The 27,167-nt window shown below is 38.4% G+C and overlaps 1 protein-coding gene across 1 annotated transcript; it reads left to right on the top strand.

Annotated features, from left to right (window-relative positions):
* The first annotated feature begins 1,414 nt into the window (after positions 1 to 1,414).
* Positions 1,415 to 27,052, top strand: LOC131430483 (uncharacterized). The gene is made up of 6 exons (XM_058595504.1): positions 1,415 to 1,679; positions 1,739 to 1,854; positions 1,911 to 2,173; positions 2,233 to 2,511; positions 26,391 to 26,643; positions 26,709 to 27,052. The coding sequence occupies exons 1-6, from the start codon at positions 1,636 to 1,638 to the stop codon at positions 26,879 to 26,881; spliced, it is 1,128 nt and encodes a 375-aa protein (XP_058451487.1). The 5' UTR covers positions 1,415 to 1,635; the 3' UTR covers positions 26,882 to 27,052.
* Positions 27,053 to 27,167: the final 115 nt, after the last annotated feature.

Genomic DNA, 27,167 nt, shown 5'->3' with positions numbered 1-27,167 from the left:
ACGCGTACTTCTCTGGCATTGTCCACCATGTACACAGGGTTTTTATATTCAACATTGTCATGATCAATACTGTGCATCCCTTTATTAATCGAAGCAAATGCCATTGCATCTTTTTCACGTTTGAACATAATGTACACAGAGTTAGACGCCTTGTTGAATTGAATCTCACTTACATCATTAACGTTAAGATGCATTCGTTCCTTAAGCAAGATTTCAATTTCGGTTGCTGCTGGTCTAACTTTGCAGCGCTTGAAATCAATACAAATTGAATTTGGCCTTGTAGGCCAACTTTCAGGCTTTGTTAAATCGTATTTGCCCATTTCGTACACTCTATTGTTCACTACACTGTATTGTCTTTGTTTCTATCGACTCGACCGTAAGCAATTGTCGACTGCGTCTGATGAGATGCGAGCACGAATTGCCCCTAAACTTATTAATGATGGTTTTAACACTGGCATGATGAATTCCAAACCGCTTCGCCAATTTTCGCATAGTAATACCTTTCTCACTTAGCCATGTGTCCAGAACCTTAATTTTCACTCCCTTTTCAATAAGCGAAATTTTGAAAATGCAGAATTTCACCCGCACAAACAAGTAAGCAAACGAAAGCTGACAGCCAAACGCACTGCATACTATGATCTGAGCATAAAAAACCATCACAAATATTTGCGTACAACACAAATGTATGTGGATAGGTTATTTTCGATACACTCCTTATTATTTTCTATATTTGAAACACGGGTAAAACACTGCTGGGGCTGCCAGTTTTTCTTGTTATAATATCAAGATTTAAATTTTGTAACTGACATAAATTATGCATCTAGAACTAGAACACTACTGAATATGCCCACAAATATAGGCAAAATAGAACGGCAGCGTGTACCAGTTTTGAATTCGACAGTAGAACTGTTCGAATAAATAAAACTAAAACGGCTTGCTGGGTATACGTTTGTTTCAGTTTCAGTTATATTAAAGACCACCCATATGAATATAGCAGCTGCTGAATTTGCTCTAAACTTCTAAATAGAATATAGATATGAATAAGAAAGAAAAAGGTTTTCTCTACAAAATTAATCCAAATATAACACTTTTTAAATAACTTCAACCGTTTGTTTTGTTGAACAATGAGAAATTTATAAAGTTATTGAATAGAATTGTGAATAATTAAAACCAACTCACCAAATATATCACTCACTTCTCACAACCATCAGTGATCTAATCCATCAATCTCACATTACACTACACAGGCAGCATGTCGTTTTTTTCAGCGTACCTTTTCCGTTCTTGTTATTTCCCCCAGAAAGTATGCTTCAATTTAGTGTGGGTAAATTTTGACCTGCCTTCGCCTTCGTCTATGCTAGTGATAGTATAGAGAGCATAACAACACATAACTAAGATCCGCTGTCATAATCACGCTACCGATGCATTGCAGCTGTCAGTGCAGTTTGCATCGGACAAGTGACTTGTCGGTTTGTTTATTTACCTACTTGTTCAGTATCGAGACATCATCCTTTTCTCAAATAAGCTGCAATCGATTGAGGCTTTCTGCGGGATCGAATATCACCTATCCGTGAACCGAGGGCTTGTGGTACGAAGACGAAGTATGACGTGCTATTTTCGGGCTTCAGGCAGACAATGGCAACATATTCACTGTCCAGAATGAGAAAGAAATTTATGAGGTGTGTTTATTCCCGATTTTCAAAAGCTCAGTTCGCTAATTAGATTAACGTGATTCTAGACTGCACCCAGTATGGCGTGTTTATTGCATGGTACTCATAATCCTTATCCTGTACAACGAAGTGTTCATTTACATTCTACAAAAGTTCAAATGGTCGAACATCTACTGTAAGAAAGGTAGGAAATGGTTGGTTACATAAAGCGTCGGAAGCAATTCACAAGTTCGTTTACAGAAAATTGCCTGCGAATGTTGCTGGTTGGAGATCCCCAGATTTTGGGTAAATCCTTCGACACTAATTTCTATGCCGGGATGGCTAATTACGACTCGGATCGGTACTTGGCTTGGTACTACGAAAAAGCTATCGAACACGTGAGGCCCGATGTTATATGCTTTCTAGGAGATCTGATGGACGAAGGCACTACCACCAATGAGGAGTATTTTAAGGAGTATTACGAGCGATTCGGGGTGATCTTCCCCACGCATCCAAACGCAAAGGTAGGTGTCACGACTTAATGGTGGTGCACTAATCCGTGACTTCTGTCTATCGCGAACAGACGATTTACGTACCGGGTGACAACGACATCGGTGGCGAAGCTGGCGAGGAGGTAAAACCGTCGATAGTGCGACGGTTTCGACAGTATTTCAGTGAAAAACCGGCTTGGATCATCAACGAGAATGTTACCATATACAATATCAACCGAATTACTCATGAGATGCTAATGGACGACCCGCGATTGACCAACGATATTCAGCCGGATGTGTCGGATCAGTATATCAGAATATTTCTAAGCCACATGCCCTTTTTGAGTGTACCAGGCTCATTTACTTATGATGTAAGTACTTATTTGAAGACGAAGGTTTTTTGGCGGAGATCATGCACGATGTGACATTTCTGATTTTATGGCTGAAAATTTAGTGCGATAAGGTTATTATTGCAATTCTTATGGCTTGCACGGAAAGAAAGATATTAGCTCTACGACTAATTGATTTTACTGTTTTCAAATAATTTTTTTCATGTGTGTCCTTTTGCACTTGCAAATAACTTTAATCCCGGATTTGAGTAGATGCTAACTAAATCGAATTCCGATGACCCATTTCATATACAGAGCAATGCTCCGAGGCCACCGTTCAATCGACCAACCCCGCCTGTATGCAACGTTTGCATCAAATGGATTCACACATTACAGATAAATTTTCGATCTCTTGCGGATTGTAAGTAATCGTGTATGGTCTTCATTATAACTTCTTGACATAGTATAATTTTGCTCACCTGGAATTTGGTCCACCTGAATTTCTTGGAATTCAATTCCAGATTACATGACTCTGTAACTGAATCCTAATTCTGGATTCTGGAACTGGTTTCTTTACTAAATTTTTTTACACTGAATTTAGTTCCTTAATTTATGTTCGAGATTCGAATTCAAAATTCTGATTCAGAATTTGAACTGAAGAATTCATGAACAAAATTCAGAATATGAATTTTAGAATTGAATTCTGGAACTAAGCGTAAGATCCTCCGAAGCTGAGTTTTAGAACTGACTTCTGAACCAGAATTTAATTCCTGAAATCAGTATCAGAATTTAATTCTTATTCAGTGTCAGAATTCATTTCCAGATTTCAGAGCTTGCATGCTGGAACAAAACTCATGTATTCTGGAGCTAGATTTTGTAATTGAATTTAGTTCCTTTGCTAAGTTTCGGAATTCAACTTTAGAATTCGGTTCTAGAACTAAATTCGAAAAATGAGTTCAGTTCCATAATTCTAGAAGTCTATGACCTGATTTTTTGATCTGGATTCCGAACCTGAGTTTTGCAACTAAATTTCGAGCCTGTTCAAGCGTTCGAATTTAGTTCTTTTTTTTTTTTTTTTTTGTTTCAATTATAGAGATTTTAACCTTAAGGTCATTCGTCTCTTCGAGCCAGAAAAACTTTCTGACCCTATGTGCGGGGTTGGGAATCGAACCCAGGTGGGCTGCGTGAAAGGCATCGACTATCCCATCACGCTATACCCGTCCCCCTGAATTTAGTTCTTGAATCCAGTTCCAGAATTCAGGGCTGGCTTCAATTTTGGTTCTGGAGTAGATAAATAAACGATGCAAAAAGAGATCAACAGTTGTAAACATCGTATAAATTTCACAAATCGGTTCTTTTTGGGGCTATTAAGTAATTTCTTAAGGAATATACGAAGTTTACATCTCCCGAGTATCATAATCTAAAAAAACTGTATTTGTTCCATGTTATTAATTCGTATGGTAGAATAAGTCAATATCATCTATTATCTATATTCGAAAGTGTGAAAGAAGCATGTCATTTTTTTTTCGTATTCGCGTACTCCAGTTATGTCTGTGACATTACCCAACCGCCTTGTTTCGAAACTACATTTTGACGAAAATAATAAGCGGTTGAATTGTCATTTTCCTTCAATTCACTGCCACAAACACGAACAAAACAATATAATGATTGAACATCAATCGCGACATTATTATAATTTTCATAATATATGAATTTAATACAATAACTAACAAGAATTCAATGTACATGGATTAATTTTGAGCATTTGGAACGTAGGGTAATTTCATAGTTTTTGCCTTTCTCATATAGACTCAAAACTCCACAAATTGATAGCCATTATCAGTAGGCAACTAAACAAACCGATTCCGGGTCCTGGTTTTCGATTAATGACGGGAGATAATTGTCATATGCTTAAAAATGGATCTCACTCACTTTTCTCAGCGATTGCAAAAACGTATATTTCAATTATATGGTCAAATGAAAGGTTTTATGGTTCTACCAAAAATTACTGCATATTTTCGAATACTACAAAAATTTAAACCGACTAAAAAGTAGTAGAGTTTGTACGTCAGGTTAGTTGGTGGCCATACGTACCGACTTCGATTATACCGGTTCTCGGGTTCCGGTGCTACAAGTACATATTAAATTTCGTTTTCTTAAGGATGACCTATGCGTGCGGACCACTGTTTCATTCTGTTATCTGTTATACTAGTTAATGCACAAACAATCCCTTGGTTTCTTTCAAAAATCGAAGAGAAAAATTTTGAATAGAATACCACAATATTATATATGAGAAAGGCATCATTACACCACTAGGTGAATTAAAACAGGTTTTTTTTATATCTTCATAAATAAATGTTGATTGAAGGCACATAAAAAAATACCTAATTCAAATTGGTGTCTAAGTTTGAACTAGTTTACTTGGAAAAAAAGTTATGGAAAGATAAGTTATTTCAACATGACAATGGAACGTAACGATAACTTCTTTACAACCGATCTCCAATATGTCGCTAGTCACTAGTCAAAACAGCACTTTTTGAGCCACGCAAGTGGTTAGATGTTAGCAACAGTCACCTAAATTTCTTGCTGCAAACTAGTATTCTACTGTAACAAAAATTGCTACTTGGGCAGGGCCGTCGAGAGAATATTCGGACCCGGTGGACTGCAATGTTACGGACCCCTGTACTACCGTTATACACATAATTGTCCCATGCGTATAATGGCATGAGAATAAAAAAAATATAATGCTTGTGGTGTACATGTAGTGAAAGTTTCTCTCTCAATATGGCCGCCAACCTCTTGTGAAAACCAGAAAAAAAAACAATTATTTCGAAAAGAGCTGTGAACTTTTTTAAAAATTTGTTAGCATAAGAATGTCATCGAATTTAGTGATTTTGAAACACAATTACTTGACAAAATAATTCACATGCCAAAAGTATTTTATTTTTAATATATCTTTTTTTTTTTTTTTTTCATAAATACGTTTATTTCATAGGCAATATACATAAGTTTTTCTTCGCCGTGGCATCCACAATACATAGTAGTTTAAACCTAATACATTTCGAATATCATATTAGTATGTTGGTACTCATTAGTTAATCTAAACACTGTTTTTATCAAGCGAGTTGCTATTTTAAATTACATTAAATAAAATACATTTATTTTGTACATGATCTTATAACTATTTCAGGATTGTTTGTATCAGTTCACCACTTATATTCAATATCCTATAGTTGGCTATTGGTTGAACTCATGGAAGAGAAAACAGTTTAACATAAAATAAAATTTAAATTGGAACTCCAATGGATTTAATGAAATGATACAGAAGTTTCATGTATGGAAGGTCACGACAAGCAAGAATGTCGCGAACTGGGACATTGGATAGTCTACCTTGGGTACGCAAGGAATTTATTAGTTGAGATCTGACATCACGAAACTCCACGCATGTCCAAACAACATGGTCAATATCGCGGTAACCTTCGCCGCAAGCACAATGATTAGTCTCGGAAAGTCCAATTCGAAGGAGATGTGCATCTAACGTGTAGTGATTGGACATGAGTCTGGACATCACACGAATGAAATCTCTACTCACATCCAGTCCCCTGAACCATGCCTTTGTCGATATTTTAGGAATAATTGAGTGCATCCACCGACCCAGATCATCTTTATCCCAAGAAGCTTGCCAGCTGGCAAGTGTTCTTTGGCGAGACGCGCTATAGAATTCGTTGAAAGCAATCGGTCTCTCATAAATTTCACCCTCAATAGCACCACGTTTGGCTAAAATATCGGCTCTTTCATTGCCTGGAATGGAGCAATGAGCCGGAACCCAAACTATTGTGATTAGATAATTATTATTCAATATGTCGTTCAGACACTGTTTTATTTTACCCAAGAAAAACGGTTCATTTTTGCCAGCAGCGTTTGAGCGAATGGCTTCAATTGCACTCAGACTATCTGTGAAGAGGAAATAATGGTTTGGAGATAATGTGACGATTACATTCAAGCTATAATGAACTGCTGCTAACTCTGCTATATAAACAGATGCAGGTTCTTGAAGCTTGAATGAGGCCGAAACATTATTGTTGAACATACCAAACCCTGTCGCTTCTTCCATTCGCGATCCGTCCGTGTAAAACATTTTCTCAGAGTTAATATGCCTGAACTTACTTGAAAATATTTTTGGGATTTCCATAGAGCGTAGGTGGTCCGGGATTCCACGCACTTCGCGCTGCATGGATGTGTCGAAAAATAAAGTTGAGTCAGGTACATTTAGGAGGCTGACACGGATAGGAATATATCTTGAAGGGTTGATTTCCTGTGACATATGGTTAAAATATACTGTCATGAGTTTTGTTTGAGATCGAAGCTCGACTAGTCGTTCGAAATTATTAATTACCATGGGATTCAGCACCTCACATCTTATTAGCAGGCGTGATGAAAGCTCCCAAAATCGATCTTTTAATGGAAGAACTCCCGCCAGAACTTCAAGACTCATTGTATGTGTCGAATGCATGCAGCCTAAAGCAATTCGCAAACAACGGTACTGAATTCGCTCAAGTTTGATAATATGAGAATTTGCAGCGGAACGAAAACAAACGCATCCATATTCCATCTCTGAAAGTATCGTTGTCTGATACAATTTTATTAGATCTTGCGGATGAGCACCCCACCAAGACCCTGTTATTGTTCGAAGAAAATTTACTCTTTGTTGGCATTTCGTTATCAGATACCTAATATGTCCTCCCCACGTGCATTTGGAATCAAACCACACCCCGAGGTATTTGAAAGTCAAAACCTGTTCGATTATTCTTCCCATCATATGAAGCTGAAGTTGCGCGGGATCATGCTTTTTTGAAAAGACGACCAGCTCTGTTTTCTCCGCAGAGAATTCGATACCAAGATGAACAGCCCAAACGGACAATTTATCTAAGGTATCTTGCAATGGTTTTTGCAGATCAATAGCTTTGGATCCAGTAACTGAAACCACGCCATCATCTGCCAATTGTCTTAGTGTACATGGGGTTACTAGACAGCTGTCAATGTCATTCACGTAAAAATTATAGAGGAGCGGACTGAGGCATGAGCCTTGCGGGAGACCCATGTAGCTAATTCTGATTGTTGCCAAATCGCCATGTGAAAAATGCATGCGTTTCTCTGACAAAAGGTTGTGCAAATAATTATTTATAACCGCTGGGAGTCCATGTTGGTGGAGCTTGTCTGAAAGAACATCAATGGAAACTGAATCAAATGCTCCTTTAATGTCTAAAAATACAGATGCCATTTGTTGCTTTTGAGCGAAGGCAATTTGGATGTCAGACGAAAGTAATGCAAGGCAATCATTCGTCCCTTTATTTCTACGGAAGCCAAACTGAGTATCTGACAACAAACCGTTCGTCTCGACCCAAGTGTCGAGACGTCGTAGAATAATTTTTTCGAACAATTTTCTGATGCAGGACAACATCGCAATGGGTCTATATGAGTTGTGATTGGAAGCTGGTTTCCCCGGCTTTTGAATGGCGATAACTTTCACTTGTCTCCAGTCAGGTGGAACAATATTTTGCTCAAGAAACTTGTTGAACAATTCCAACAAACGTCTTTTTGCGAGGTCGGGCAGATTCTTCACCAAGTTGAATTTAATTCTGTCCAATCCAGGAGCGTTATTGTTACAAGACATGAGTGCTATGGAAAATTCCATCATTGAAAAGGGGCTATCAATGGAATCATCATTTGAAGAAGACTCCCTAACAATGCTATGTGTAGGAACGGAATCTGGACAAACTTTCCTCGCAAAATCAAATATCCATCGATTCGAGTACTCCTCACTCTCATTTCCTACGTTACGATTCCTCATTCGTCTGGCCGTATTCCAAAGAGTGCTCATTGAGGTTTCTCTTGACAAACCTTCCACAAAATGTCTCCAATAGCTGCATTTCTTAACCCGAAGTATGTTCTTGTACTTGGTTTCTAAAACCAAGAATTTTTCAAAATTCTGAGGAGTTCCTCCTCCTCGTTTTAAAAACGTCTTGAAAGCATTTTGTTTCGCGTGTTTAGCATCTGAGCACTCTTTGTCCCACCAAGGATTTGGAGGTCTTCTGTTAGACGATGGACCAAGAAATCGTTTGGTTTGGGCTTGTTCTGCGGCCTCCAGAATCGAACAAACGAGGAAGTCATATTCTTCAAGTGGGGGAAGCTCTTCCATTGAAGTTAAGACACTTGAAATATTACTTTGGTATTTAATCCAGTCAATATTTTTTGTCAAATCATATGGAATATTAACTGAATTAGCAATGCCTTTGTTACTGCTAATTGAGATGATGATTGGTAAATGATCGCTACCATGTAAATCAGGAAATACTTTCCAGGTGCAATCTAGTCGAATTGAAGTCGAACAAAGAGATAAATCTAATGCACTTGGACGTGCAGGAGGTCTTGGGATCCGTGTCATGCTACCCATATTTAGTACCGTCATGCTAAAATTGTCGCAAATATTATATATTAGAGATGATCTGCTATCATTGTAAACGGAACCCCACATCATTCCGTGCGAATTGAAATCTCCTAAAATCAAACGTGGAGCAGGAAGGGCTTCGACAATTTCATTAAGCTGTCGTTGTCCAACTTGAGCTCTTGGAGGAATATATACCGAAGCAATGCAAATGTCCTTTCCTTTAATGTTTATTTGACAAGCAACAACTTCTATACTAGAAGTCGAAGGAATGTTTAATCTATAAAAGGAATAACATTTCTTAATTCCTAAAAGCACTCCACCATACGGGGAGTCTCTGTCGAGACGTATAATGTTAAAGTCATTAAAATTTAAGGCTATGTTTGATGTAAGCCATGTTTCGCACAAAGCAAATACATCACATTTTTGACTATGCAACAAAACTTTAAATGAATCAAGTTTTGGCATGATGCTTCGACAATTCCACTGCAGGACAGTGATTGAATCATTTGCGGCGGATGATAAATTATCCATCAAATGATACAAAACCTGTAAGAGCTGGCCATTGAGCTGATAACTGTTTCAAAAAAGTTCTAGCTATTGGAAGGAATGCTGTTATGATGGTCTTTAGAGGTTCAGAAATATTGAATGCAGCGAAAATCCATTCTACAATTTCCGAAAATTTCAGTAATCCTGTTGGTGAATGTGAAATGGAGCCCACTGGATTATTGTCTTTTCTTGAGCTAGTTCCTGGATTGGTTTGTGAATTTGACAAACCAGGAGGCACAGTTTTTGGTTTTAAATTTGGCTTTTTAGCTTTAACACGGGGATCTTTTTTTGAAGGTATAATTTTAGGTGTCTTTTTTGGTATTTTGTGGTTTGTTAATCTCCTCTTAACAGACCCTTGAGGAGTGACAAACGAGGTATCTTCACTATTTCCGTCAGAGTCAGATTCCTCTGGCTCCGCAAGATTTGAAAAACCGTTTTCGGTTTCCAAAGGGGAGACATGTATGACCGTTTTGAGCATTTCTGCATATGTGCGCTTAGACCGTGCTTTTAAAGAAAGCTTCATTTTGTCTTTACGCAGCTTAAATGCAGCGCACACTGAAAGATCATCATGAGGGCTTTCCCCACAATAAACACATTTTTCAACATCTTTATCGCAAAGATTATCCTTATGAGGCCCTTGACATTTGATACATTTGGACTTATTACTACAGTAAGTAGCTGTATGTCCGAATTTTTTACAGTTCGTGCAATTCATAACATGCGGTACGAAAAGCCGAACAGGAAGACGAATTTTATCGATATAGACATGGCTAGGTAATGCAGATCCGGCAAATGTTACGCGAAACGAATCTGAGGGACGATAAGACTTTTTTCCATCGACAATAGATGCTGAGTACAATTGTTTGCACTCGAGTATCTTAACTCCCTCAAGCATGGAGTTTTTAAAACGGCCAACTCCATTTTTAAGTAAATCATCTGCTGTCAGACTTGCTTCAGTCACAACACCGTCAATTTCTACCTCCTTCGATGGAATGTAAACTCGATATTCAATAGCAAATAATTTACAGGTTACAATATCGTTTGCCTGTTTCAAGTCGTTAACTACAACTCGAATTTTATCTCTATTAACCTTACAGATTTCTTTAACTTCAGAGAAATGTGATGTCAAATCCTTTGTAATTTGCATCAAGTTTAAAATCTTTTCTTTTTTTCGAAGATAGACTATCCATGGCCCAGTGGTACCCTGTGGATAATGTTTAGCCCTCGGAGTATTTAAACTTTTACTAGTATCCGGAATCGGATTCGGATGATCTTCCATGAGATCATCCATTACATTAAATTTTTTTTGTAAATTAATAATACCAAAATAAAAACTTATGTTTAGTAAAATTTCAGATATAAGAAATAAAAAATAAATTAAATTAAATCTACCTTGTAGCTGATGTCTCTGTTCCTTTATCGTGAAGAACGACGTGAAGCTCTTCCAACGATTTCCAATTGGCAGTCTTTTGCTGTTTCCAATTGGCAGTCTTCTGTCGTTTACTGCTATCTCAGTTGCTCTGCCGTCGTTGTGAACACCACTGCACTTGCTGTACCTGACCCCAGGTACAGTGCTTTTGCTCTTGGTGGCGATCAAATGCGATGCTTGCAGTGTAGCACCTCGCGATATATGCCGTCTCTTTTGATCCTACGCAGCGTACAAATTCTGGTACCTGGTAGATCAGCACTGGGTTGCTTTAGCACCTCTGTGCCTTTGCACCCCTTCGTCTTCGCACCTTTATGCGATGGCACCTCTGTGACTCGTCACTTCTATGCTCTCGCACCTCTGTGTCTCTACACCTCTGTGCGCATGAACGGGATGGCCTTCGTTGCTAGCTTTCCAGTCGGGAAACGCCCCGAATATTGCGTTTGCTATGGGCAGTTTAACTACCTGAAGCTTAGAATTGTCTCGGTAGCAGCCGTTAACTCACGAGCCAGTACAATCGAAACACAACCTCTTCGCTTGAATGGTTTTTACTGAATCATTATATATCTTTTTATTAAAAATAAAAAACAATTTTACATCTTCCAATTGCCGGACTCCTTGAAAAAGCCCGAGCCCGGGGAGGTTCCCCAGCCCCCCCCCCCTCAGCGGGGCCGCTAAAACACTGTGAAATTCACATTCAAATCCTTCGAATGAATCTCAAACCACACAAGCTGTTTTTGTCGTGAATACGACTTACTTTACTATGTGGCGCCTTTTTAGAATATATAGTGTACAAGAATGGGCAGAACTTTATCGCAAATATCTCTTGATGTACTTAATTCCCAAGTAGCACATGTAACTTGCTCATAAAAAATAAAAATAAAACAGATGCTGCATAATGGTCGCATGACAAACACGAAGAAACAAATCGTATTATGATAGTGACAATGGAGTCAAAATAATGTTACGAATTGACATCTCATCATACTAAGTTACAATAAGTTCCAACGTAACTTTTCGGTAATCTAACTCCTACGACGTGCTCGCATTGACTGTTTTTAGTCGCCAACTGGTCACCGTAACAAAATGTGACAATGAAAAAGTGACACACTATTAGACAAAGTTAAGTAATGGTTTCATATCGTTTACAGTATTTGTTGTGATGCAACAAAGAAATAAAATTACAGTGTCGTTTGAAAGGATCCGTACATTATCCCGGACAATAATATTAAATCTTTAAGTAGAATAAGTAGAAAATTCCTTCAGTTTAAAAAAATTAGCTAAAGTTGAATCTTATACGCTTATACGCAAATTTTTTGTCGGTACATGTGCGAAATAAACTTGTTTCGTTTTAGGGGCTGTCCATAAAAGACGTCACGCTTTTTTTTTGACGATTATTGACTCCCCATCCCCCCTTTGTCACAAATTGTCACAGAAGCAAAGACCCCCCACCCCCCCTATGTCACATGTCACGAATTCAAAATAAATAAAATTCATCTCAATACATTCTCAATATGTATGACAAACCATACAAATATGAGGGAAAATCGATTTATTACATGCTGTCATTACATTAAAAAATATCCTAAAAACTACAAAATCATCGGAATTATTTTATTAATATCAATTATATTAATTAACAAAAGTATTTGGTTGGAATTGATGAAACATTTAAATCATCTGTTTTATTCCTCCTAGGGGTACACAGATATATTATTGTTTTAGGTAAAGAATAATATTTCCTTAGTGTAGCATACAGGGCTGAGAAAATAAAGACCAAACCTCATCAAAACGAGATCACTGCCGGAGAATCCTTTCATTATCAGTTGATCAGTGGAATTTAAATCACATCGATCAATATCGGTACTGATCTTCCGTCACACAATGAGTAGTGATTTTAAGCTAAAATGATTCTTGATTTATGTAAGTTCAATCATTGGATGATTCGATAAGCTTTGATGTTGGTGGAGCAAAATCACATATGATCAAGATAAGATATGACATGATCTACGTCTGAAATCGTTGATCTCCCGCCCTTTTTCAAATGGAGTACAATTGAATAAACTGCATCAGAATCAGATAAGAGAAATTCGTATGATATACTATTATCAATGCTAGAAAATCAAATTACACTGAGGTCTTTTTTTATGCGGTTTTTTTTACGCGACTTTTTTTATGCGAATTTTCAGAGTTATGCGGTTTTTTTTATGCGAAGTTTCAGAGTTATGCGGTTTTTTTATGCGAATTTTCAGAGTTATGCGGTTTGCCCTTCTGCGGTCTTTTTTTATGCGAAGTTTCAGAGTTATGCGGTTTTTTTTATGCGAATTTTCAGAGTTATGCGGTTTTTTTATGCGAATTTTCAGAGTTATGCGGTTTTTTTTTATGCGGTTTTTTTTATGCGGTACGTAAATTCGCATAAAGAAAGACTTCAGTGTACTGAAAATATTGTCAGTGCATAACTTAAGTTAAACCGTTTGAAGGTATCTTTTTCTGTTTTACTCATATTAGGCAAAATTTATTAATTTCGCTAATTTACTCGCTCCTCCGTGCACTTTTGCTGATCACAACAGAAATGATTTCCTGCATCATTCATTTCCGAATTTACAAGAAGAAGCTTTTACATCAACAAATACAAGTTTCCCTATAGAATGTAAACGTTTATTGTGGAAATTTTTTCAGGAAATAGGGCAAAGCAGTAATATAATTAGGTATTTCAAAATGCGCTCATTGAAAATGTTGGACGTCACATTCCAAAAACCTCACCCCCTCCCCCCTGTCACAAAAGGTCACGTTTTATGAAACACCCCCCTCCCCCTTGCGGCGTGACGTCTTTTATGGACAGCCCCTTAGGAGATACATTCGCACTACCATAAAGAATATTTCTACACTTTATCACGGTAGTGTATGCATGGAAAAAATTATACCGATGGCTACCATTATGACCAGGGAATGAAATATTAATTAAATTTGAAAAATGTGCAATTTTTAATTATTGCGATTGGTCAACTGTTTCAACTTTGGTATATGAAAAAACAAATATTAATCACAGAAAGGTTTTAACTGAACACATTTCGATTTTTTAGCTGTAAATTTCATAACGGGAATAAAAATATGAATATTATTTTGTATGTCGATGCTCTGAAACCCAAAATATCGAAGGCGCGCACGTTTTCAAAAAGTATAATGATCAACTTCACCATAAATATCGAATAGCACTTAGATTTTGAGTAGATATAGTGAGTTTAAAGAATATTGAATTCTATATTTTAGCTCTTATTATCGGATGCCAATTTTTGGTCGTAAATGTTGAATGGGAAAAACATCAACAAATTGTAACTTGATACAAACTTATATTTTCTGTTTCATCGTGACTGATGTGCGGGCTGAATCAAATCAAATATTCTTTACTGAGAAGTTGTTCGGCAACCCTTGGTAAGTCGCACAAGCTCCGCCTCTTACGCTTTTCAGGTTACATATGAGTTATAATGCACGTTTCAAAGTCTTCAACTTGTTCCATGAATTTGTGTCATATAAGTTACTGTCATTGACGTGTAATAACGTGTGCTACTTGGAAACCCAACAGCATATTTTTTCTGCAAGTGATCGGAAATATGATCAGGAATTTATGATTAAATTTTCAACAGCGTGGGATAACCATAAATAACTGAAAAACTAAGTTTTCTAAAACTTTTGGAAATAATGAAAAAAAATTCATCACGTTTGCTTGCCTTCTTCGCAGCCGGACGACGGTTTTGAGGTAGTCTGGCTGTTAGGTAGGCAGCACATATCAGTTACGATTATCTAATGGACGAATATAAAAGGTAAACTTTGATTGATTTCTTCTAGTGCTTCAGACGGAACTGGATGTCGAGGTGAGGTTCTCCCACCAACATCAGTAAGAACAAATCAAGTATAAACCCGAGCAAAGTCAAACATCAAAACGAGAGCAAATCGAAATCTTATTATGATAGCAACATCACATTGAAATCTTAATTTGATCTCAGCTCATTAATTTTTCAATTGATATCACATTATGTTATCATTTTGCTGTTACTTTTAGAAAAAAAATACTTGGGAGGCAAATATTTTGGGAAACTCCAAAAATGATTATTCAAAAGCAACAACTTAATAACTGCATCAAAATAGGACTAATTACATTAGGCGATACAAAAATGCAAAAATAAATTTTAATGGAACAATTATTCCTTTAATTCTATGTTGCGTTTTTCAAAAATGCTTCCTGTGGCAGTTGTCCGGAACCTAACCATGATCAAGGAAAAGATTTTCCTCAACACTTTTGCAGCTTTTACACCAAAAATCCTCTATATTTTTACTTGCGAGATTATTGTTTTAGCACCACATATCTGGAGGACCTTGAATAGGTTGACGATCATTGGTGACACGTCTATCTGAAGCTAGTTCATCTCCTTCAGCGATCTTCTGGCATACTGGGCCTTCACCAGTTCCGGCCAAAAGGCTTCATTCTCTTTTGAGAACGAATAGCGGCTTGGGCATTCTCATCTCGCTGATCGTCAGCCACAGAAAGACCTTCGTCAGGAACTTGATATGAAAAATACATTTGACGTCAACGATTTCCTTCTGGTGGGGTACGTTAAGTATCAGATTCTTTAACAGTTTTCGCGTTTAGTTAAAAAAAAAAAGATGTTAAATGTTCTGACTATTATTTTCGGTTGATGTTTTGACCGTTATTGTCTGTGGTTCAGAATTCGAGTTTCGGTATTGCCAAAGTGATTGTTTTTTCGTGCATCAACTAACAAGTCCTTTGAATAATACGCTCTTCTTCATATCATACTAGCTGAATCACCCGGCGTTGCTCGGAAATGTTTCATAAATACAAGGCCGCAAAAACAATTTTAGGAATTGTTCTGACCATTGAAATACTCAGAGCGTAGTGAAACACAACCTATTTCCACGTAATCACTTAGTTGCTAGAAATATGCAGTACTAGTCAAGAAGTATCATTTTTTCATAAAATACGATCAATTCACTTTATACTTCCCATGTTTTGGGCACTTGCTACACTCCTTCCTTGAAATAACCCTTTAATCTATTTTGATGTGAAGGTAGTATCTGTATTAATCAAGAAGTATCGTTTCTCGTCCAATGAATTTTACATTAAAATCCTCTTTTGTTAGTGAACTTGCAACAGCTCTCTGTCCTCTGAGTAGTGTAAAAAGTATCTTTGCTCGTCAAAAAAAGAGAGGGGGGGGGGGGGGGGATGAAAATTGATTTTCGCCTAGTCTATATCCTCCGGCTTACCTCGTTTGTCGTCAAATAAGATAAATTTAACAATAAACCTCTTTTTAGAGGCACTTGCTACAAACTCCAACCTTTTATTCACCTGTGCAATGAATATATGAACTCGACAAGAAAAAATAATTTTATTACCACCTCTGAATTGTAAAAAGTACCTCTGCCAAGTTTGGTGATAATTTACTGAGTTGTTATGGGATTATTCCGATATTTACAAACAATTGAACTGAGAGCTTCTTCAATAGACACTTGTTATCTTTTCACGCGTATAAATATTCTTACGATCATCTCTTAGTTGTAATAAATATCTGTGTCTGTCGAGAAATATCGATTTCGTAAAACTCGAAACATTTTGACTCAAATTCCCCCTGTTAGCAAACACTTACTGCAACCACCACCTCTCCCACCCCTCTCCTCATTAAAATATCTCCTATAAGAACCTATGAAGAGCAAGAATTACATGTGCCAAGAAAGTTAATAATCTATTGAGTTGTTTTGGAGTTATGTTCGATCATATATACAATTTATCCTTTGCATGTTTGAGTTTAACCTCCTGTTAGAGACCCTAGCTAGGCCTCCTTCCCCATAAAAATACACTTATGACCATCTCTGAAGAGCAAGAAGTATCTGTGCTAGATTTGATAGCAATCCGTTCAGTAGTTTCGGAGTTATAACATTAAAAACATTACACCCCCCTTTTCAAAGGCACTTGCTGCATTCACCCCTCGTCAATTCTAAGGTATGCAAAATGTTTCTATGATCTTCAAAACGTGTCGATTCTCGTCAAGTTATGTTAATTTTTTCATAACTACACAAACCCTCCCCATCCCTTCTTTCTGTCCCAACCCTTTAAAAACATCTCTAAACAGTTTGAATATTTGATTGCATTTTAGCGCCACCAAATCAAAGAATTTTATTAACTCCAATCAACGACGTTATAAATCATCATGTTTCAGAGATATAGCGTAATATGTCTTTTATCAGAAACTTTCGAGCGCTGTAGGAGCGCTTGGCGAATCAATTCCTAACTAACATATTTTTCATAATGTAGACCTTGACATCCCGCACAACTTTCCTCAGAAAAAAAAAGCTTTGAAGATTTCAGGTTCTGAACTAGATCATATTTTAGCACACTAGCTCCATATAGTACAGCGATTTTGCATTAATATTTGAAAAACTTAGAAAACTAGTTTGAAAACCGTATTCTCTAAATAATCAAATTTCCATGAATTATCTATGTTTAATCCATTTTATCTAAAGCATGCAAATGAATTGCTTAATGTTCGCTCCGAAATTAATCTTCATCGAATGATCCCGAATATAAGTCTACACAAGAATTAAAAATTTGCTAAATCAGTGTGATGCTGTCTGTGAGCAGAAGTGAGATACTCGTTAATTGTCCCAATTAGTCGAAATAAGTAAGATATTTTTTTGGAATCGAAATAACATATGATCTGAGATTGCTTATTGTCAGATTCCTAATTCACGTTTCCAGTAAGCCTTTGCTGTAAAAGACTTCACTCTAAAGCGCTCGCTCTCCTGAGCCTAGAAATTCGTATTTCAAAGTGATTACATACTCGAGTAGAGTGAGATCAAATAAATAACTCAATTTGTTATTATGATGTTCACATGCTACAGTTTCTGGATACGAGAAAGACAAAAAGCACATTTTCATAACTATCAAATAGCCGCACTTCCATTCACGATGGTTGCGGGACGGATGCGACGAAACGAGTGTGCGTCGGCTAAAACTACCTGTATACAGCTTTGTGAATCAACACTGCTTGTCATATGATCGAAAATTCTCCATCTACTTACAGCTTAACGTTACAGTCCATAGCATTCGCAGAGAGTGCGGAATCCAAATCACCTAGGTTCGAAACCCAAGTCTCTCTCTGTGGAGGTGTGTTGGTGCTTTTGACGCTTTTTTATTGTTGCAAGTAATATCGCCTAAAGGTATACTATCCCGGGTCTTTTGCCCAATCTATTTTTAGCTTATGCTCGCGACTTGTTTGTTTGCAGTAATGTCTTTTTAAAGCAAATCAATAACTGATTATGCATTCCAGTTTTGTTTTCGTTGTTTGATAATAACTTCAAATTGAAAACTAGTTTTGCTATCAACAAGAAAAAATCTATATCTTATTTAGATTTCAGTTTGCTTTCGCTGTTAGCAAAAATAGTTTTCTTTTTGCTATCATCGGGATATCTTTTTGCTTTCGATTTTGATGTTTTGCCACTTAAAACGACCAAAACAACAGCAAATTGAGTAATCGATAAATGCGAACATCACAACATCAAAATGAGTTTTCTATTTGATCTCACACTCTGCTCGGGAAGGTAGTACAAATTTGTTGTACCTAGCCTATATTCACACATATCCGGTCCGGTTCAGTGCCGGCACGACACCGTGCACGGATACTAATATTATTTCATTCGTTTTCTATACGCGCATTCACACCTATCCGGCACCGTGCCATTTCAGTGCAGCTTGCCGTCAGTCGTCACCGATATTTCATTATTTTCACTGAAGTCGGTATGTCACTGTATTTGCTGTGCTGGAACGGAAACAACACGGAAACGGAACGGAAGGGTTCCGACAAAAAACGAACACTGAAGGCACAGTCACGTTTTTGTGAATTTTAAATTCTAATTTGGACTTCGGTCGTCAGGAAGAGCAGTCGGCAATGAAAGCAGACCTTTTGCGTGGTGTAAAGCCTCAAACGCTCAGGTCATGCTCTCATTTAGTTTCAGGAACTTAGTTCCAGAATACAGGTTCAGAACTCAGAACCTGCATGTTGAAACTGGATTCCGGAACTAAGTTCAGTTTAGAAACCAGTTCAAAAACTAAATTGTAGTTGAAATCTTAGCCTGCTCTAAGCTCTGAATTTAGTTCTTGAACTCAGGTCCAGTCCCCAATTTCAGAATTCATCGTATCAGTTCTTTTTAGAACAATTAACATACTCCCAAAGAACTATGCAAAATTTTGCGTTACTGTACTACATACGATACTTTTTCAACCGGTTGGAGTTTGTAGGAGTTGTAGGAACTTTCTGCTAAAATGCATATGTAGCACCGACTCAGTTTAGGTACATCGTTTCAAATTTTAGTAGTAAAGAAGGGAAAGCTGGCACAATTAATAAAAGTGATCAACTAATTGATATTCGAAAGTAGGAAGAAAGTGTTTCAGCTATATTCGTATTCACGACATCCAGTTATGTCTGTGGCATTACACACCCATACTTTTTAATAGGGATTACTGTATTGTCTGAAAGTTGTTTTGAAAGTGTAAAGTGACGTCTCTACTCAGTATACACGCTGCCAAAAAATTACCTTATTTTAAGTACTTTTCACTCAATAGAGGGGTTGTGTGCAGGAAGCCAATTTGGGGTAAAATGGGTTTTACTTATTTTTCAGTAAAAGCATCAATAGTACTGATTACGTAGAAACTACACAAGCGATATAGAAATCAACTTGGGTAATTTGATTTCAGTTTTCGTTCGATGGTTTGAAAAATAAAACGCAAAAAATGAAGTCAACTATGATTACTTTATTTATTTAATATTTATCTTTTTACATAATTCAACATTGTAATTATGTTCAGATGGTTTGTTACCGTTACATTCACAAAATTCAGAATGAGTAATAAATTTAAATCTGTTCGCACACTTATGGGAATTCATATTCATTGTACTTTGCAATTAAAGCTGCAACAGTATTAAATCTACAGACTATATCATTGAACTGCCAGGGCTGCTCTACTGAGCTGCTGGAACTGCACCGTTGAGCGATCGAACGCATCTTAATATTTTCCATCGCCTGAAATGCAATTGCGGTGTAATTATTGTTTCAAAAAGAAATTATACAAAGATACTCACACTACGATTGATGACAATTATTTAATTATTCTCCCAAAACCTGCAATTTTACAAAATAATTTCACTCTTTCCAAATCTGACCGATAGTTTCTGCGATGCAACACATAAAATGTTTTTCACAAAACAGCAACTTATTGAAGTTAACTACACTGTTGAGTGAAAACTACTCAATCGATACAGTACTTTTCACCCAACAATAAAAACCTGTTTTAATCCACCTAGTGGTGTAATGATGCCTTTCTCATGTACATATAATATTGTGGTATTCTATTCAAAACTTTTCTCTTCGATTTTTGAAAGAAACCAAGAGATTGTTTGTGTATAACATACAGAACAAAACAGTGCTTTGATTGCGTAGTTCATCCTTAAGAAAACGAAGTGGGTTCACTATTATATGAACTTCCGGCACCGGAACCCGAGAACTGGTATAATCAAAGTCGGTTCGTACGGCCACCAACTAACATGACGTACAAACTCTACTAGTACGCACTCTTAATTACGATTTGAATGTATGTTGCATCCGAAAATATGCAGTAATTTTTGGTAGGACTATAAGACCTTGCAATTGACCCTAAGATTGGGAATAACGGTTTAGTGTCCAGTTTATAACATTTTTTACGGATTTTGTTCCGCCGGTTTAAGTGACGGTGTACAATCGGAAGTCGGATCCGGATGCAATTCAGGAATTCCGTATGGAACCGGAGGTCCTTTCATTTGAATTTAAGTTTGTGGAAATCGGTCAAACCATCGCTGAGAAAAGTTAGTGAGATCCATTTTGGTATATATGACCACTATTTCCGGTACTTCCGGAACCGGATACCGGGAACCAGGATAGCCGGAATCGGTTTGTTTAGTTGCCGACTGATAATGACTATCGATTTGTGTAGTTTTGAGACCAGTTTAGAAAATTTTTCACTGGTTTTGTTTCGCCGGTTTAAGTGACGGTGTACGAGGTCTGTTCAAAAAGTACCCGGAATTCTCATTTTTCTAAAAAAATGTTTATTTATTCGTCTACATCTATATGGTCCCCTTCAAAGTAATCCCCCCTAGATATAATACACTTATGCCAGCGTTTTTTCCAGTCTTCGAAACACCCCTGATAGTCACTTTTTGTAATGCTCTGTAGCACTCTCAGCGATTCTGCCTTTATCTCTTCAATCGATGAAAAACGCTGTCCTTTCATGGGTCTCTTCAACTTTGGGAACAGGAAAAAATCACACGGAGCGATATCTGGTGAATAAGGAGGTTGGGACAGGTTTAACAGCTCCTGAGCGATGGTAAAGCGTTTGTTTTTTTTTATCAAAATTCAGCAGTTTTGGAACGAATTTTGCTGCCACTCGTTTCATGCCCAAAACATTTGAAAAAATATGATGGCATGAGCCAACTGATATGCCAACTTCATCAGCAACTTCTCTAATAGTGATTCAGCGATCATCCATAATCATTTTTTCCACTTTTCCCACATTTTCATCGATTATTGACGTGCTGGGTCGACCGGAGCGTTCGTCGTCTTCAACGTCTTCGCGGCCATCTTGGAAACGCTTATACCACTCGTAAACACTTGTTTTTTTCATAGCAGACTCACCGTAGGCTCTCTGTAACATTTCGCACACTTGGTTACACTTTATTTCATTTTTCACGCAAAATTTAATACAAATTCTTTGACTCTTCAATTCTTCCATTGTTTAAGCTAACAAAAATCGTCGAGCTCAAAAAAAAAGGTCTACACCAGCCGCTACAAGACAGAATGTAAACAATGAATACAGCTGAAAATTTCATCATACATTAGGGACATATGTACCAACACTATAAAAAAAATTTTTTTGACCACCGGACTCTCCAGACGCGCGCAATTAAAAAATTCCGGGAACTTTTTGAACAGACCTCGTACAATATTGAACACACTTTACCCTATAACTCCGGAACCGCTAGTCGGATCCGGATAAAATTCAGGAATTCCGTATGGGACCATGAGACCTTTCATTTGAATCTAAGTTTGTCAAAATCGGTTCAGCCATCTCCGAGAAAACCTAGTGAGATTATTTGACACATATACACACTTAAAATTTCTTGCTGAATCTCGGCAAAAATATGCCGAGATTTGCACAGCCGAGTGGTCGGTAATCGTCACGGCAAAATGTATAATTACTGAGAATCTCGGCAATCCAAAATTTGTCAACTGTCAATTATTGCCGAACTTGTCAGCAGAAATTTTGCTGTTAGCTCGGCAAAAGTTATCAGGAAGGAATCATGAAATGCCGAGTCATCAGTAATCGAAAAAAGGAAAGATATTTTTTTATTTTTGTATGAAATTACTAATGTTGGTGAAAGGAATATTTTATTGATGTTGGTGAAAGGAATATTTTATTGATGGTCATTTCAATTCAGCAAACCAAAAAAGCGCAAACACCAAACGAAAACATCACGGCTAGAGACAATTGTTTCTAGTGCTCCTCACGCCTTTACCTGTAAATAAGCGGATATAAATATACATATGCAAATTAGATAGTTTTCGATTTTACTTATCTTTTAACAAAATATACAAATCTCTTTCCTTCATCCAATTTAGATGTTTTCAAGTTCTACGAGCAATGGCGACGTGATGCTTGGAAAATCGAAAGAAAACATTAGATGACAAGTGTCTCACCGAGTTTCAGTAAAAGCTAAGTCGCTGTTCGAAATCTCGGCAAACGGTTTTGCTGATCTCGGTATATTTGTTGTTTACTGACACGTTCAGTATAATATTTTGCCAAACTTCAGCAAAAGAACTCGCTTTACCGAGATATCAGCATAGAACTTTAACGATTTTCGGAAAAGAGCATGTTAATTACTGAATAGTGAGTAAAATTAAGCGTTGCCGATATAATTCGGCATTTCATTATGCCGAGCTCGAGAATCGGTTTTAAGTGTGCACACTCACACACACACACACACACACACACACACACACACACACACACACACACTGCATCGACGAGCTCTGTATAGAAGCCAATGTGAACCCCTGGGGAGATGCTTACAGAGTGGCTATGGCAAAATTAAAAGGCCCAGCTGTACCCCGTGAAAGGTGCCCAAAGAAGATGAAGGCCATCATTGACGGTATGTTCCCGCAGCATGAATCATCCACATGGCCGCCCACACCATACGAAGTGGACGGGGATTATGACGGAGAATCTCGGATCACTAATGACGAGCTAATCTCGGTGGCAAAAGCAATGAAGGTAAGGAAAGCTCCAGGGCTCGACGGTATCCCAAACCTGGCTCTGAAAACAGCAATCTTGGAAAACCCGGATATGTTTAGGACCACGATGCAGAGATGTATAGATGGAGGAAACTTCCCCGACAACTGGAAGCGACAGAAGCTGGTGCTGCTACCGAAGCCGGAAAAACCCCCCGGAGATCCGTCGGCATATAGACCTATATGCCTGTTGGACACAGTTGGTAAACTACTAGAGAAAGTAATCCTGAACAGGCTCACGAAATATACCGAGAGTGATAACGGTCTTTCAGACATGCAGTTCGGTTTCCGAAGTGGCAGGTCGACAGTGGATGCCATTCACGCGGTGGTAAAAGCTGCAGAAGCGGCACAGAAACAGCAGAGACGGGGTAATCGCTACTGCGCCGTCGTCACCTTGGACGTAAAGAATGCCTTCAACAGTGCAAGCTGGGAAGCCATAGCCAACTCGTTACACAAAATGAAAGTACCGGAATATCTTTGCCGAATTTTGAAGAGCTACTTTCAAAACCGGACTCTTATCTACGAAACTGAGAGAGGAGAGGAAAGAAGAATAGTCAAAGCAGGCGTTCCTCAGGGATCTATTCTTGGCCCGACGCTCTGGAACGCGATGTACGATGGAGTTCTAAAGCTGAACCTTCCCAGAGGCGCAAAACTGGTCGGCTTTGCGGATGATGTGGTGCTAGTAATCGTGGGTGAATCAAAAGAGGAGGTCGAAGTTCTTGTCACAGAGACGATAAACTTGGTGGAAGATTGGATGCGAGAAAAAAAGTTAACGTTAGCGCACCATAAAACCGAAGTGGTGATGATTAGCAACCGGAAAGTTGTACAACAACTAAAAATTACGGTCGGGGAACATATTGTCAACTCAAAGCGTGAGGTAAAGCATCTAGGGGTGATGATTGATGACCGGCTGAGCTTTAACGGCCACGTAGATTATGTGTGCGAGAAGGCGGCGAGATCGTTCAAAGCTTTGCTTAGAATCATGCCGAACAACTCGGTGATAAACAGCAGTAAGAAGAGGCTCCTGGCCAGTGTGACTACGTCAATAATGAGGTATGGCGGACCAGTCTGGGCGTCGGCGCTTAAGACAAAAAGAAACCAGAAGCGGCTTAACGGCACGTATCGAGTAATAAGCATGAGAGTGGCAAGCGCTTACAGAACCATATCGCTAGAAGCGGTAAACGTAATCGCCGGCATGATCCCAATTGGAATATTGGTGGAAGAGGATTGCGAGTGCTACCGGCAAAGAGGCCTGCGGGGCATCCGTAAAACTGCTAGAGAAGAATCGCTGAGAAAGTGGCAACAAGAGTGGGACAATGGAGTGAACGGAAGATGGACATATCGGCTCATCCCCAACGTGTCCACGTGGCTAGAGAGAAAACATGGAGAGATCAACTTCCACCTGACACAGTTCCTATCTGGTCACGGATGTTTCAGGAAGTACCTGCATAGATTTGGGCACGCAGAGTCACCGCTTTGCCCGAGCTGTGTAAACGTCGAAGAGACACCGGAACATGTGATCTTTGATTGTCCCCGATTTATGGAAGAGCAAAATGAAATGCGTCTAGTAGTCGGAGAGGACATTTGCGTCGACAACATAGTGGAAAGAATGTGCGGCAACGAAGAGATGTGGAAGGCGGTCAACAGAGGGGTGATGCATATAATGTCATGGCTTCAACGGAAATGGCGAGAAGAGCAACGAAACGGTCAAGAATGAGGAACGAGAGCCCGAATAAGGATAAACAGTGAATATCACTGAGCAAAAATGTGAGCTAGAGTAGATGCGCAAGATCGCAGCCCCCTCCCGAAGTAATACTATATGGTGGTCCCGGGAGGATAAGGGCATGGAGAAAAGGGGGTGTTTTAGTGGGTTCGACTCCCACATACCGAGCTATCCTGTCTACATACAGAGCTATGTGGAGATAGCTTGATGATCCGGCGATTTCACCTCCTACACACACACACACACACACACACACACAGACATTGCTCAGCTCGATGAACTGAGTCGAATGGTGTATGACACTTGGCCCTCCGGGGCAATTTTTACTAGTCGGTTTTTCAAGTGATTGCATAACCTTTCTATATGAGAAAGGCAAAAACATGCTCGATTACTTCATGTTAGGTGAATTTAAGTCAACCGTTGGGTTTTTTTTTGGCAGCGTGTAGGTTGGCAAATCATCATTGATAGGTTAACTCAAGAAGTACGCTTCCAAATAGAGGAAATTTATTTTTAAAATCATTGTTCAATTGGAACTGTGTATAGCGAAAAATTCTCTTCAGTGATGAGGTGCATTTTTGGTTGCCGTATTTGGAGCAAAGATAATCCACACGCCGTTCAAGAATTACCGATGCATCTCGATGCATGTACTATTTGGTGCGGTAATTTCTTTTAAAATGAGGAAGAACGACACAACCATGATCAATGAATTTTTGTTGCCAAATGTTCAAGATATGGGTGTAGACGAAATGTGGTTTCAACAGGATGGTGCCACTTGTCATACTGCGGCCGATACAATCGACTTACTGAATGAACATTTCAACTACAACATTATTTCGAGAAATGGACCGGTGAATAGGCCTCCGCATTCGATGCTTTGGAAACCAGTGTTCCACGTGTCATTGCTGAAATACGCCTTAAAATGCTCGAAAAAGTGGTCGAAGAAATTGAAATCAAAATGTTTTTATTTAAACTTGAAATCAGCAAGCTCTTAAAAAACACCCTTTATATTCAACCAACACTTTGCAAGCATCACTAGGAATCTTCAGGGATCCGATCAAAAGTTTGTTTTACCAGTAATTCTATATTCGTTCTTGTTGCAATAGTGGGGGTTCGGCAGATTGCTCGACTCGCGTTTAGTGATAAAAGGTATATTTGACAACGACTTCAAATTAACGGTACAAAAACGCGTGTAGCTCTGCTACTATTGTAGTTCGTCGATGACCTCGACGGCATCTGTCATGCTGACGCCTGTCAGCTGATGAGCCCATGTGGTGAATCGTGACCGGGGGTCTCCCAACAGTTCTATAGAGTAAGGCAAAAATATAAGTAACTATAGAATCGTAACTATAGAATTCGCCTAGTACTGAAAACATTTTGTTTTGCATTTACAGGCAATCGGAAGACTTAAACCGAACGTAATATTCTCCGGACACCTGCATTCCTCGCGGTACGTCCGAATACACCGGAAGCATCTGCGGTCAGCCACGTATATGCCACTCAGTGGTGACAAGAAGACTGCCTACAAGGTGCACAGTTTTAACCTACGCTACCATCAGGATACACAGGAACTGCTGGAAATCGTAATCCCGACCAGTTCCTATCGGATGGGAGTGCCGGATATTGGTTATGGTTTCGCTGTCATAGGTAAGGTTTTCTGTGGCATGACGGAGAAGTTTGACACCCGTTTTGATACTACTTTTTTCCCACAGATGGCACCACGCTACTTTACACGGTTCTCTGGACCACTAATCGCTTTCATCAGCTGATCTCCTATGTGATCGTTATTTCCGTCCCACTGTTGTTCGTTTCACTGGCAGTGCTGGTCAAAATTCTTCGGACAATTTGCGTTTGCAGTAGAAAACGATCAAAGTTACCCCTTTGAAGATGAACTGATTGTTATCCTCGTACGTACGTAACTGCAGCATTAATATCAGTAGAGATTTTTCTTCACCCTAAGGATCAAAGTGATAGTCATAGATCATTGCAAATGTAAAGGTTTTCCATACAAGTTCTTTTCACTTTTATTGCAATAAATGTTTTTTTAACAGTTGTACTCATTTATGGTTGATTTTGTGAAGTTTGAAATTGGAAATTAACAGTCAAAGCTGACCAGTCAAAACGGTCTCGGTTTATGTTCAAACTTATATTTTAAGATTCCTTCAAATTTT

Source organism: Malaya genurostris, chromosome 2 (assembly GCF_030247185.1).
Source record: "Malaya genurostris strain Urasoe2022 chromosome 2, Malgen_1.1, whole genome shotgun sequence".
NCBI classification, from domain to species: Eukaryota; Metazoa; Arthropoda; class Insecta; order Diptera; family Culicidae; genus Malaya; species Malaya genurostris.
This window is presented reverse-complemented; position numbering and strand designations above follow the sequence as displayed.